The sequence below is a fragment of the Ovis canadensis genome, chromosome 10 (assembly GCF_042477335.2).
Source record: "Ovis canadensis isolate MfBH-ARS-UI-01 breed Bighorn chromosome 10, ARS-UI_OviCan_v2, whole genome shotgun sequence".
NCBI lineage: Eukaryota > Metazoa > Chordata > Mammalia > Artiodactyla > Bovidae > Ovis > Ovis canadensis.
The window spans coordinates 26,575,284-26,588,764 of record NC_091254.1 but is presented as its reverse complement, the minus strand read 5'-3'; the positions used below and the strand labels follow the sequence as shown (position 1 = coordinate 26,588,764).

The 13,481-nt window shown below is 47.9% G+C and overlaps 1 protein-coding gene across 5 annotated transcripts in view; it reads right to left on the bottom strand.

The window, feature by feature from the left end:
- The window catches only part of DGKH (diacylglycerol kinase eta), a 202,716-nt gene extending 190,926 nt beyond the window's left edge, over positions 1-11,790 (bottom strand). For 3 of the 5 annotated variants that reach the window (XM_069601244.1, XM_069601246.1, XM_069601248.1), the window contains exons 1-2: positions 11,691-11,790; positions 4,017-4,211 (exon numbers count right to left, since the gene is read on the bottom strand). In XM_069601244.1, the coding sequence (XP_069457345.1) occupies positions 4,017-4,199 (183 nt within the window). In that variant the 5' untranslated portion in view covers positions 4,200-4,211; positions 11,691-11,790. Of the gene's footprint in view, positions 1-4,016; positions 4,212-4,860; positions 5,426-11,690 lie in introns of those variants that run through there. The other 2 variants (XM_069601245.1, XM_069601247.1) reach the window with 1 other exon arrangement.
- Positions 11,791-13,481: the final 1,691 nt, after the last annotated feature.

Here is a 13,481-nt window from a genome sequence, read left to right as displayed (position 1 = left end):
AATAGCCCATATTTCCTTTCATAGAGAGCTGGTTAATTAAGTGATGACATAACACGCTAGATTAAACCATATGAGATTTCCCATATGGGATCATTTTTTTGCCAGCTCTATAGAGGTCTAATTGACAAGTAAAATTGTATATATACTTAAAGTACTTAATGTGATGATTATTTGATAGACATATATATTGTGGAATGATTCCCACAATTAAGTTAATTACTATTATCCATTACCTCATAGCTACCACGTGTGTACCTGTGTGTGTGCTGAGAATACTTTGCTATCCTCTCAGCAAATTTCAAATACGTGATACAGTTTTAGTAACTACAGTCACAATTCTGAACATTAAATCCCCAGAAGATATTCCTCTTAGAGTTAAAAGCATGTACTTCTCCCCATTTTCCCCACCTCCCAGCCTTACTCTCTGCCATTCTGCTTACTCTCTACCGGACCGCTGACAGTGCAGTTTCACTGAGCTCAATCTGATATAAAGGAATACTTTGCCACCAACAGAAAGAACAAGGTATCTCTAGACAAACATTAGAGAAATGATCTCCATATTGTATCCCCAAACAAACAAGATGCGGAACGTGTACAGAATGTTCTCATCAGTATTTGTAAAATACTACATATTTAAGTGTGGTGTGTATATATAAATACACACACACACACACACGTGTGTGTTAGTTGCTCAGTCATGTTTGACTCTTTGTGACCCTGTGGATGGACTGTAGCCTGCCAGGCTCCTCTGTCCATAGGATTCTCCAGACAAGAATACTGGAGGGGATTGCCACTCCCTTCTTCAGGGGATCTTTCCAACTCAGGGATCAAACCCAAGTCTCCTGCATTGCAGGTGGATTCTTTACCATCCAAGACATCAGGGCAGCCCATGTATGTATACATATATATATTCTTTTATGTGCATAGAAATTTTCTAGAAACACACAACAAAGAAACTGTCAACAATTGCCTTTGAAACAGAGACCATGAAGTCTAGTGTGGGAAGGAGATGACTTTTCAGTGGATACCGTTCCATCACCAAGTATCCTCTGAAACTGTCTGAAGGTCTTACTATATGCACACTTTACTTTTTTCAATTAAGAAAAGTCTGGACACTTTTCAAATGCCACAATTAAGGTTCTTCACTAACACTCAAATTATTTAAAATATTTACCAACGTTTACCACAAAAAAACACTTAAAAGAATGTAATGACTTAAATTAGTGGTTATTTTTCACTCCAAAGCTAAACACCAATCAGCTTTATGATCCTAAGGATCTTAAAGGAAACTAAAAGAAGTAGTGCGTTTTAATGCTAATACCCATATACACGAAGCATTACATGAACACACGTAATGTAAACACACAGTCATTCAAGAAATAATGTTCAACTCATCTTCTCAATTCACTCTGCTGTAGGCTCTCTGTACGTGCACAAGCGCTTTCCAAAGAGAGTGTATATTAACATACACAAACATACATAAGCATGTGGATATAGGCATGCAAACCATGTGTTCACGTGCCACGTATACCATTCCAGACTGCTATACACTATAATGAAGATGCTATTAGTAACCACAACCTGTCAGACCTAATGATCCCTTGGTTTATCTTCAGGATATATGAGCTCCTGCTGTCTAATAAATGACTAAGCCTTGGGCTAGTCCCAGGGCCTCCTCCTCCAGGCTCTCCCATCTCACACACCTGTGCAAGGGATCGACGGAGTGTCCATCCTTTTCCAAAGATCTTTTCCCTCAACTTTTATCTGGATCATAACTGAAGCCTGGAAACCAACAGTTGAATTTAGCGGTGCTCCTTCCCCCCACTGCTCTGCCTTCATCCCTGAGAATCAAGAGATGTAACTGCTGAAATTCGTGCCAGATATGAACAGTCTGGACTGGGGGATGGGGCGGGTAAGGAGGCCAAGGATCAGCAGTTACAGCCAATTTAGGCCCTGATCGCTTATGTCCATCCATGTATGATAATGTTGATGAACTTGTATGCACTTGCATTAAGCAAGTATGAAAAACACAACTTCTAAAATACAATACATTTTTGGTAATTTAAGGAACATTTCATTTAATGATCATTAATTATCCCTAATCATGGCAAAACATTAGTGTTAAATATTTTTTTTAGAAAGTTAAATGGGAAACCAACAATAAATATGCTTCTTGAATTGACTCTCAGTCTTGATATATATGCTTTTCCCAAAAGCACAGAAAATATCAAATTTAAACAATATAATTGTAGCTATTATCATCAGTTCAAGTATCTTTCAAATTTTAGTGGTACTCCCAACAAATTTGTTTTTTATTTCACTCAGTTCAAATTAGAAATCTCTCTAAATTTTCTTCTAAACAGTATAAATTTATTGGTCAATTCTGATGTAAGTAAACATGGAATGTTAACCATTTCAGATGAATATGTAAAAACGCCACTTTACCTGTCATTTTGCTGATTATCAACACAGTTTTGAGAACTTTTTAAATTAAGATTTCAAATGTTAAAGGCACTCTCTGTTAGGAAAGTCCCTATTTTATTTAGCCTTAATCTTCTAAAAATACATTAAACGCCATACCCTTAATTTATCACAAATTTTATTAAATTAGAAATGTCACTATTAAAAGCAGTTACAAGATGTGCACTTAAAAATGAAGCAGTCTTTGACTCTTCATTCAGTGAAGTTTGTTAACAGTTGTGTGTGTGCTTACACATATTTATTTTAGAAAGTAAGGAGGCAGGCAAGTGCAAACATGAATCCACAGGCATATAATAAAAGTTCTATTTTCATATGTGGGTCCGTTAACCTGAGAAAACAAGTTCTCGTAAAAATAGGTATCAGAATGAATTAACTTCTGCACATTTATTTTTAAAGAGCACACAAACTTAACGATTTTATTGGTTCCCTTTTCTAATTCCTCGTTAAAATCGCCCAGTGATAACAGACTCTCAAGGGCATAATTTCTAAAATATGACCCAAATTTAGAATATATAAGTAATGTTTAAGTTGCAAGCATTTGAAATATATATATTATATAAAATCAAATTAAAACTCTCAACTTGAGCCATCACAGGTCAGTAGCACGTGCTACAGAAAGAGTAACACAGCTTGCATATCTCCATATACGACAAAGCAGTTACTTTTTAGTATTAAAAATAAGCATGCGTGTGTTGATAAGATCTGAATACAGCACTTAGTGGAAACCTGGGACTCGAGGTTTGTGGTTTGTGCTGCGCAGGGTGCGAGCATCATTTACCAAAGGACAGCAAAGGGGAAGGCAGGGGTCACCTCCCCATCCTCCCCTCTGGGAGGGTCAGGCAGCGACAGGCTGCTGCCCTAGGGAAGAGAAGGTGGCGAAGGTCACAGCTGCTCTGGCTGGCCTGCCTGCACTTTTCTCCTGTGCAAGGTCTCCGCAACCACTGCTCGGCAGGTAGGGCCGAAAATAAAAAAACACTTCTTTTTGGATCCCTGAGTGGTAACTCTAAACAGCGTTTCGGCTTTTTCCCACGCTGCTTGGCTCCCCGTCTCCACCTCTGGCTGCCTGGCTCCCCGGGAGCCCACCCTGAAGACCCCAGCGTTGGGACCGGGAACAGCTCCCGCGGGCCCCGCCCCCGGCCCCGGCTCCGCCCTCACCTCTGCGCTCCACGCCCCTGGGCTCAGGCCCCGCCCCCGAGCCCAGGCCCCGCCCTGAGCTCAGGCCCCGCCCCCGGGCTTAGGCCCCGCTCTCACCTCTGCTCCCCGCCCCCGAGCCCAGGCCCCATCCCCGGACCCCGCCCCCGCCCTCACCTCTGCTCCCCACGCTCCCCGGCTCAGGCCCCGCCCCCAGGCCCAGACCCCGCCCTCACATCGGCTCCCCATGCTCCCGGGTCCAGGCACCGCCCCCCCCCCGGCCCAGGCCCCGCCCTCACCTCTGCTCCCGGGATCCGCCAGCGCGCTCCCCGCGCGCGGGCGCCCTCCGTCCCCTTCCCTGGCTGCCTCCTCCCGCCTTCCCCGTTGCTCTCGGCCCGCCTCACCTTGGTGCGGATCTGCCCCGAGGTGGACACTTTGCGGATCAGCTTCTGGGGTCCCTCCTGCTCCGCTTCGCTGTCTGACGAGTCGTCTCCGGGCCCCGCCGGGACAGTGGCGGGGGTGACCGCGGCGCCTGCCGCTCCTCCCGCCGCGCCCGGGGGGTGGTGTTGGCCGCCGGCCCCGGCCATCCTGTCCGACTCCTGCGGGAACACAGCCCCGCCCGGCGGGGGCGGCGGTCAGGGGCCGCGCTCCGCTCGAGCGGGGCCGGGAGCCCCGCGCCGCCGCCGCCATCTTCACCCCCCAGCCGCCCGCGCAGGGGAGGGGTCGCCCGGGAGCCCCCTGGACCCCGCGCCCGGCTCCGGCAAGAGCAGCGGCCGCGGCGGGGCACTGGGGGCGCGGAGCCAGGCCCGCCTGGGACCCCAGAGCGCCCGGCCCGAAATACCACCCGCGCGGGTAGCGGTGATGGGAGCGACGGACGGGTTAGAACTACGTCCCATGTCCCACGTCCCCGAGGGTATTGGGGTCCCCAGGGTGGGCCGCGCAGGGCGAGCGAGGTGCGAAATCTCCGCACCCACATTCCCGGAGGCCCAGCTGGCGGCGATGCTTCCTCCCTCCCTCGGTTCCCGGGCAACCGTGGCAGGAACGGCCCCGGGAGCAGAAAGGGAACCTGGCTTCCTGCCGGCTCCCCTGGGTGCTCCCCCCACTCTCCCGAACTCAGGATCTCTGCAGAGACACTCGGGCCTCGCCGCACAGTCCCCGAGAGTACAAGTCCCCTGCGGCCCCGCGACGGACGGGCGCTGCCCCTTGGTGGGTCTCCGGATCCCCCAGCCCCTCTGTGATGAAGCGTACCTCTCCCGCCTCCGCCCGGAGGTCCGGGTCCCGTCGGCTCTCCCGACCGTGGCCTTCAGTTTCTGGCCCACCCCCACCCCCATCCGGCGCACACGGAAGAGAAGAGCATTTTCCGGGAGGCTCCACTCGGCTCGGAGAACTTTTTCGTTCGGAAAGAGCGATCCCTTGGGCTAACAGGAAACTGGCAAGGGCGTGGAGAGCGCGCAGAAACCAGCGAGTTACACGCAGCCCGAGACGACGGCGGGCAAGAGAAAGGTCTGAGCTCAAGCGCGAACCGGGGGGACTGCCTAGAAGAAAACAAAGCGCCGGAGCCGTGCGAACGCCGGAGCCCGAGCACGAAAACACTGGAAGGTCCTGGGAGAGAGCCACTCCCTAACCCGGACTAGAGCGGGAGGAAATGGGATCAACAGGCGGCAGCCACCGCTACAGCTCGTCCCCTGCGAGCTGGTGGAGCGGACGCTTGGGAAACAGCAGTCTCGCCTTGCCATGTGCACGCCTGCTGTGGGAGGGCTTCGGGGAGAAGAGACTCAAGTGACAGGTTCCTCTTGTGATCCACAGAGAATTCCAGGCTGCTGTTAAGCTGTGTGTTTAAGTAGGGCAAAAAGTCCCTGCCACACCATGGAGTCTCTTCACGCTTCAGGAGAGCATCGTCTCTTTAGCGTGTTCGCGCCCTTCAAACTCATTCTAATTTTTTTTCAGTTGACATGACCTTTAAGGGCCCTCCACACTAAGAGAGGGGGTGTTTTGCTTTGGGGTGTTTGGTTTTTTTTTTGCCTTTTTTTTTAAGTTTAAATCTTACTGTCAATAATTTGATGCTGTAGAAGAATTAACAGTTCTAAGAGATTTTCAGAAACAATATACAATCCCTGTACCACTGTCTAGCCACTAGGTAGATTAAATTGGTTGAAATGTAAAATGTGACGGTTAGTTCAAATGTGCAAAGACAAGAGATTGTGGCCAGGTATTACTAACTGATAAAGGCCACTTCTTTGGGCTGTTGTCTTCTTTAGGAAGAGAAAGTAGTTGGGCAGAATAAACTTTAAGAACACTTAAGGCTCCATAAAAATGCAAGTCTGTATCTACAGAGAACATACCTCTGAGAAGGGAATTCTTTTAAAAGGAAAAAAAAAAATGGCCTTTATTCTAACCCAACTGTCTGGTCACTGACAAATCCAGTGGTCTCACAAATCCAAAGAGCACTTAAGTCAATGGCTTTTTGAAAGAATAAACCTAGTTCAGACTTTCTCTTTTAATGTAAAGAACCTGAGGCCCAAAGTCACAACCAGGACCAAAGTCAAAATCATGTGTCTTATTCTAATGTTCTATTCACAATACCACATCACACAACAAAAGTTGGTTTGTCCATTATCATGTTTCTATTCACATTTAGGTTTAAAGTTTTATATAAGTAATGTTTTCCAAAATCCAGGCAGAGAGTGAAACAGAAGGGCAAGGTCCATTGTTTTATGTCCATGCCTATTCTGTGATCTTAAGAAGAGGACTGAATACAGTTCTCACTCTCATTCAAACATTGATCACTTACAAATATTAGATTAAAAAAAAAGTAAATATATATATATATATATATATATATATATATATATATATATATATATAGCTTCATGTGCAAAAGCTGGGCTATTAATACCTCAAAGTAAAGGTATTCATTACTTCATGAAAAATTAACCTCACAGTTACCCCTGCTCTTTAAAGACTCTTGTAACAAGTTCTAAAATTTGGTTGTGACTCTGAAAGTATAGCCAGTCTTCACCCGCCAATGTTAACTCAATGATGCCTGGTCTGCATTTTCCCTAGCACATACTTAGAGTGAAATACTGTGTAAGCAAGTGAAGGAATGCCGCACCACTTCCCACAAAAGGTAGCTCACAAAAGATACTCTTTTCTCCAGTCATCTCTTCTGAGGAACTATAATCCCTAACTTAACGTAGCTGACCCACCGGCATCTTCTCAGGTCTTATCTGTAAATTAGAAATTTCCAGAAGGGATGTTCAATCTGTACACTGTATACCTGCAATGCACTTCAGTTCCCCTAAAAATATAACAGCAATGTCAAGAGCTCAATGTGTACAACCATTTTAATGTAGCTCAAAGTAGCAACTAAAACAAATTTCAAATACGTGGCATATTACATTATTTCTTTAATTTATAAGATTTCCTTGAACTGTTCTCCTTACTTGGTGTTTTCAGATATTCAAATAATTTCTTAGATGCATCTTACATATTTATCTTATTATTATTACTTTGAAATCTTTGTTTTGGACATACTGTATCACAAACAATTATTAGCTTGGACATAAGCCACATAGACACTGCATTCAGAAAGAAGTGGAAATGGAAGCTATCACTAAATTACCTTTAGGTGTCTACTTAAAAGGGCTTTCCACCCCATTTAAAAAAAAAAAAACTATTATACTAAAGATAAGTTACAGCCAGTTCTCATTCTGATACCAACCTTATAAATATTACCTATAGAGATATTTTGAATTATATTCTTATTGATCATACTTATAACAAAAGAGGTTTAATATCCATTTGTAGCTTTTATTGATTAAATCACATATGTTCTATGGTTTTACGTTAAATATTATGTCCTAAACATGAAGTCTACATTAGATTCTGAAGAACCTAAGTACATAGGCACTTTAAAAACATGTTCTAAGACTCACATTCCTAATCAATGGGAGCCATGCAAAGAACACTGCAGGCTGAACAGGTACAGACCTACTTTCATGCAAACTTTAAAACACCTTCCATAATACACTACCTATTCCTATGCTTTCTCCAGTGGTCATGTATGGATGTGAGAGTTGGACTATAGAGAAAGCTGAGAGCTGAAGAACTGATGCTTTTGAACTGTGGTGTTGAAAAAGACTCTTGAGAGTCCCTTGGACTGCAAGGAAATCCAACCAGTCCATCCTAAAGGAGATCAGTCCTGAATATTCATTGGAAGGACTGATGATGAAGCTGAAATTCCACTATTTTGGCCACCTGATGCGAAGAGCTGACTCATTGGAAAAGAACCTGATGCTGGGAAAGATTGAGGGCAGGAAGAAAAGGGGACAACACAGGATGAGACGGTTGGATGGTATCACCGACTCGATGGACATGGGTTTGGGTGGACTCTGAGAATTGGTGATTGACAGGGAGGCCTGGCGTGCTGCAGTTCATGGGGTCGCAAAAAGTCGTACACGACTGAGCGACTGAACTGAACTGATTCCATGTTTAGAATGTAACACTGAAAGCTTCATTAAAATTCCCTTGTTATCTCAGCGAAGAGGATTTTGAAATGACAGTAATCATGATATCAACTCCATGTACGTATGCCCATCCCTGCACCTAAGGCACACACCTTTGGTCATCTAGACTTCCTACATAAAGTCTCACTTATGTGTTGGCCATTTTTCCTTTGAAACTCTTCTCTCCCTAATTTCTTAGTGGTTCTGAATAGCTTCATCAGAGCCAACTAGGTAACAATCATTCAGAAATAAAAATAAACTTTAATAAGTAAAGGGTACTCTAGCATCCCAGTACTGTTCAAGAACTACTCTGTAAATACCCTCATACTCTGCTAAGTTCTGGCAAGAATTCTATTTTCTTTCCCACAGGCTATTATCTACAAGGACTACTTGGCTAAATATCTTCCTGAACCCACCTATTCTCACCACCGAAATATTTTTTTAATTAATTGGAAATTTAGGTAATGCCTGTTTCCACCGATTTGATTACATTCTAAAGCCAGCATTAAAGGAAATACACAGACACCTGAATGCTAACATTTATCTTCTTGCAGGCCCAGTGCCCTCGATGGGGTAATGATAAGGTTAACAGTTTATTTAAATTCCCTCCCTTAATTAAATAACTTCATTTCATCTCCAAGTACAAAGACCATCCTGATGGCCAGCAGCTGCCTCACTGCTCCAAGCATGAGTACATTTCAAGCTAGACGGGCTATTCTCTTTACTATTACTCAGCATCGTTTCCCAACATTAAGTTAACTCTTCTGTCTGAATGGTTCCATGTAGAATCATATCACGTTTTGGGACTCGGCAAAAAAGACCAGAGAAAGTATATCCTTACATATATACTGTTATTTACAGTAAGAAACAATGCAACAGGATCTGTGTGCTGGGAATATTGCCTGTTCGTTCCTGAATATTCCTTTTCATAAATGTAACAGTATATTTTTACGGTAAAGAAGTACTAAAGTAGCCTGTATTGGAATTCAGAAAAAAAGAGATTTTAAATGGCAGCAAAGTGGAATCCCGGTCAAAGCAGATCTTTTAACCCAAGGTCTCTGAGGGTCAACAGAATGGGCTATGGGAACTCTGATTCCCTTGAAATTTTATTAAATTTTTATATGTATGTTGCATGGCTACATCTTGGGGAGGAAGACAGTCCATAGCTTTGATTAGATTCGTAAGGGATCACTGATCCAAGAAAAGTTTTTGCAGGGAAATCTGTCCTTCAACATAGATTAAGCTGACATTTCCCCAGTTAGCGCCCCACGTCTGAAATAACTGACATTTACATGCATTATTTCCCCTACTTTACCCTGTCATTTTTCTTGTCCACATCACTTTTCAGTAATTTGGATAACTTATCTTTTTTAAGAAATTAAGTGAGAGTCCCCTTCATTAGTTCTGAGACTTCATGTCAGACATGGACAGCCACAGGGTTTCAAATAAAATCACTTTGTCCAATGGATCATTTTGTGCCACATACACGAGATTTCTGATGATTTTCTTCTTTGAACTCTTTTCTTTTTACCCTAAAACAGTAAAATGTATGAAACAAGACATTCTGTCTACTTAAGAATAAAGGCTCTGTGATGATTTAAGGATTTGTGTCTGTGCAGTCAACTGCTACATTCAACAGTCCTGGAACATAGTAGGTGCTGGATAAAAGACCTGTTGAGTAAATAAAAAGGCCTGCAGCGTTTAAAGAAAATAAACCTCATTTTTTAAAGGCGAGTTCTGCAGACTGGACAAAGTGTCACAATTCACTCACGTATTTCTGTTTGGGCTCTAGTTTTAAAGGCTAACAAATGAACATTTTCATTTTTGTCACTTGAAGTAAAGCAAAAATAAAAGTTCTGCTGCCAAAGTAGCTGTGGCATCATCATCCTACAGTAAAATAAATACATACAACCAGGCATTTTTCATTGTGATTGGTGTTGACTCCAGGTCTGCAAGTTCATGAAGGACTTCCCAGGTAGGAAAGTTTAAAAGTAAAGAAGTTACAAAAACAGGTCACTAAATTTAGTTTTCAGGGATCTTTGACTTAAACTCCAAAACCAAACTGTATTTTGAATTTCAAGGATATTTTAATCCTCAGTAATACACACAACAGACGAAATATGAGCAGACGGGCAAGCTAATAACGTGTTCAACTTTATGAAAGCAAAGACAGCTGCAGATACAGACTAATCAGGGTTGAAGGACACTCCCGAAAGGTCGGGAAACAGAAGGCAGAGAAACTTGGGGCAAAGGAGCCGGTAGGGTACACATTGGAAAACAAAAACCAAACCTGGCACCTGACCTAGAAGCTCTCAACAGGCAGGGGGCCAGCCTGAGCAGATAATGCGGGAGTCCCTGAGAACACGGTGAACAGAACACCGGTGAGGCTTTTCAAAGAGGCTCAAGAATATCAACCAGGACGGAGTACCAAACATCGAGGCAGGGCGCAGAGAGCCAAAATTCGATGCCAGGGGAAAAAGGTTGCCCACACAGGATTACAGAGCTCTGAGTGAGACGGGGATTTCGGGGTAGAAACACTGGAGGGTGGTGAGGTGGTTCTGACTCTCTGAGTTGCAAAAAAGAAGTTGAAAGAGTTTGAGGGAACGGATGCGAAGAGCCCCCCTCTCCCCTGGGCTCCTGCTTGTTACCGTCGCACACACCAGGCACATGTACACGCTATCGGGTCCCTAAAATCACCCAACCTCCGCGTTTTATGGGCGGCGAAAAACTTAGGCGAAATCAAGGTCAGCTTCCCGCTTCCCCCTTGGCAAGCCCCCTTGACCCTCGCCCGGGGCTTTAGTAGCGAGCCCGAGTCGGAGGCGTGGTTCCGGGCTTCAAGCCGCGATGCGCCCGGCCAGCGCGGGTCCCCGGGAACCAGCGCGCCCAGGTGATGGGCCAGGGCGCGGTCTCGGGCCGAGGGGAGCGCGGGTCTCCTCCGAGCCCTGCCCGCCGACCCAGGGTCTGGATTTCTCCTTTCCTCCTCCCTACCCACCCTCTACGCTCTAAAATCAAGTCCAAAAAAAAAAAAAAAGTTGAGAAGTCGATGAAGCACGGAAATCAAACGGTGCTTCGAGGGCCGTGATCCGCGCGGGTCGCCGGCAGCCCCCCTCGGGGAAAGCCTCGGCGGGCCGGACAAAGGGGCTCCGGGCGGCGCGCGAGGAGGAGCCGGGGCGGCGGAGGAAGCGCGGCCCCGGCTGGGAAGCAGCTGGGGACCTCATCCCGGGCCATTTCCTGAACGGAACCCGGCTCGGGCGGGAGGGAGGGGACTCGACAGAGAAGAAGCGGGAGGGGGCGGGCGCGGGCGCGGTACCCACCGGTTCCTCCCAGGTCGGGCTGCGGGCGCCCGGCGCGGGGCGCACGTGCCGCGGCTCCATCGCGCCGGCCCGCGCCCGCCGGCCGCCCGCGGAGTGCGGACCCGGGCCCCCCGCCGCCGCCGGGGCCGCTGGATGCGCCTCCCTCGCCGCGGTGCTCGCGGCCGCCGCCGCCGCCCGGCTCCCAGCCACCGGCCCTCCCGCCGTCTCCGGCTTCCGCCGCGCTGCGCTCTCCCGCCCCCGCGCCGGGCCCTCCGTCCACCTCCTCCTCCTCCGCGGTCCAGCGCCGCGCGATCCGCTCCCCGCCGCCGCCGCCGCCGCCACCGCCGCCGCCTCCCGCAGCCGCGGAGCCCGCCCCCCGCGCCTTCCTCCGCCCCCGGCTCCCTCCCCTTTTCCTCCCCGCTCCCCGCCCCGCCTCCTCCCCGCCGCCCCCTCCTCCCGGCGGGCGGCCCGGGGCGCACGTGACACCCCCCGGCCGGCCTTATAAGGCACGGAACCGAAAGCGCCCGCCGGTTGGTGAGGGGCGCCGGGCGGCCGCGGGGACGCGAGCTGCTACCCCCGCGGGACCGGGCGCCGAGCCTCCGCCGCGCGCGCGCGCGGGGAGAGCGGGGAGCGGTGGGGAAAGCCCGGCGCGGCCGGCCGAGGAGCTGGCGATGGGAGCAGCAGCGACCGCGCGTCCCCGGAGCCGCCTCTAGCGCCCCTGTCCCCGCGTATTCCTCTCCCAGTGCCCGCAGCCCGCGCCCGCCTCCCTTCCCACGCCGGCGGCCCGCGCGCGGGCACCTCCCCTCCTCCGGGCGCTGGGGCTTGAACTGAATCGCGCTGGACGGTAACCGACTTCGACAGAGCGAGGGAGATCATTGCATTCCAGAGCCGCTCTTGAACCAGCTGCGCCAGGGATGGTTTATGCTTTGTGACATTAAAAAGCCTTGCAGATGGGTTAGCATCTGCGAGAGGGGTTCAGCTTCAGGGAGTACTTTGTTTGTTTTTTTTTAATGTCTTTTTAGTGATTAACGGTTTCATGGAAAGAAACCCGGCTCCGGAGTGGATCTGCCTTCCAGTTAGAGCACTGCCTTCAAATTACGGAAAGGGACTGGCTCGCAGTGAGCGCTCAATAAATGACATGTCGCCTGGTTCCAACCTTTGAAAACAACATTTCAAACAGCGTTTCTGATCCTCTTATGGGCATCGGAAACGGTTTCAGTCTATTTCCAACCCGAGAATGGCTTTGTTGTTACTGTTCAGTCCCTAAGTGGTGTCTGACTCTGCGACCCCCATAGACTGCAGGACGTCAGGTTCCTCTGTCGTCCACTATCATCTCTTGGAGTTTGCTCAAATTCACGTCCATTGAGCCCGTGCTGCTATCTAACCATCTCATCCTCCATGCTCCCTTCTCTTTTTGCCTTCAGCCTTTCCCACGATCAGGGTCTTTTCCAATGAGTCGGGATGGCTTTTCACGTATTCCCTCTCCTGGACTTTCAGGCTCGTTCTATCAGCATCTTCCCAGACCCTTCGTCATGTAAAACATTTTAAAAACAAACTGAAAATTTCAAAACACTTCCTTGATCCAGTCTGGATCCTCCAGTCCCCACCTCCTCACTGTCAAGCTCTTTGGGAGATAAAAGCCTGTTTTTATTATTCTTACAACCCTTTCTTCATCTACCACTCATTCTTTCCTGCAACGGGTCTCCATGCCCACTCTTCTTCCAAGGCAACCCTGACAAAGGTCACCTGTGCCTTTCAAACTTCCCTGAGCCACTGGGTTGTTTCCCTGCCACCCCTCCCCCCCCCCCCACCATTCGCTTCTTATTTAATGTATCTGCAATATTTGTCCCTGGAGGCCAGACTTTTGTCCTTGAAACTGTCTCCTGCATCGCCCACTGTGACACTTCAGTTTCCTGTCCTCTAAATGTCTTACTTGAGCTTGGTCCCCTTGTCATCTTTGACATATTGGAAAGCTGAAACAGTCTGGTTTGGGTCTGTTTCTAATGCTATCTGGTCTATCCAGACCCATTCATGACTTCAGCTACCAACCATGTGCTAGCAACTCATAACC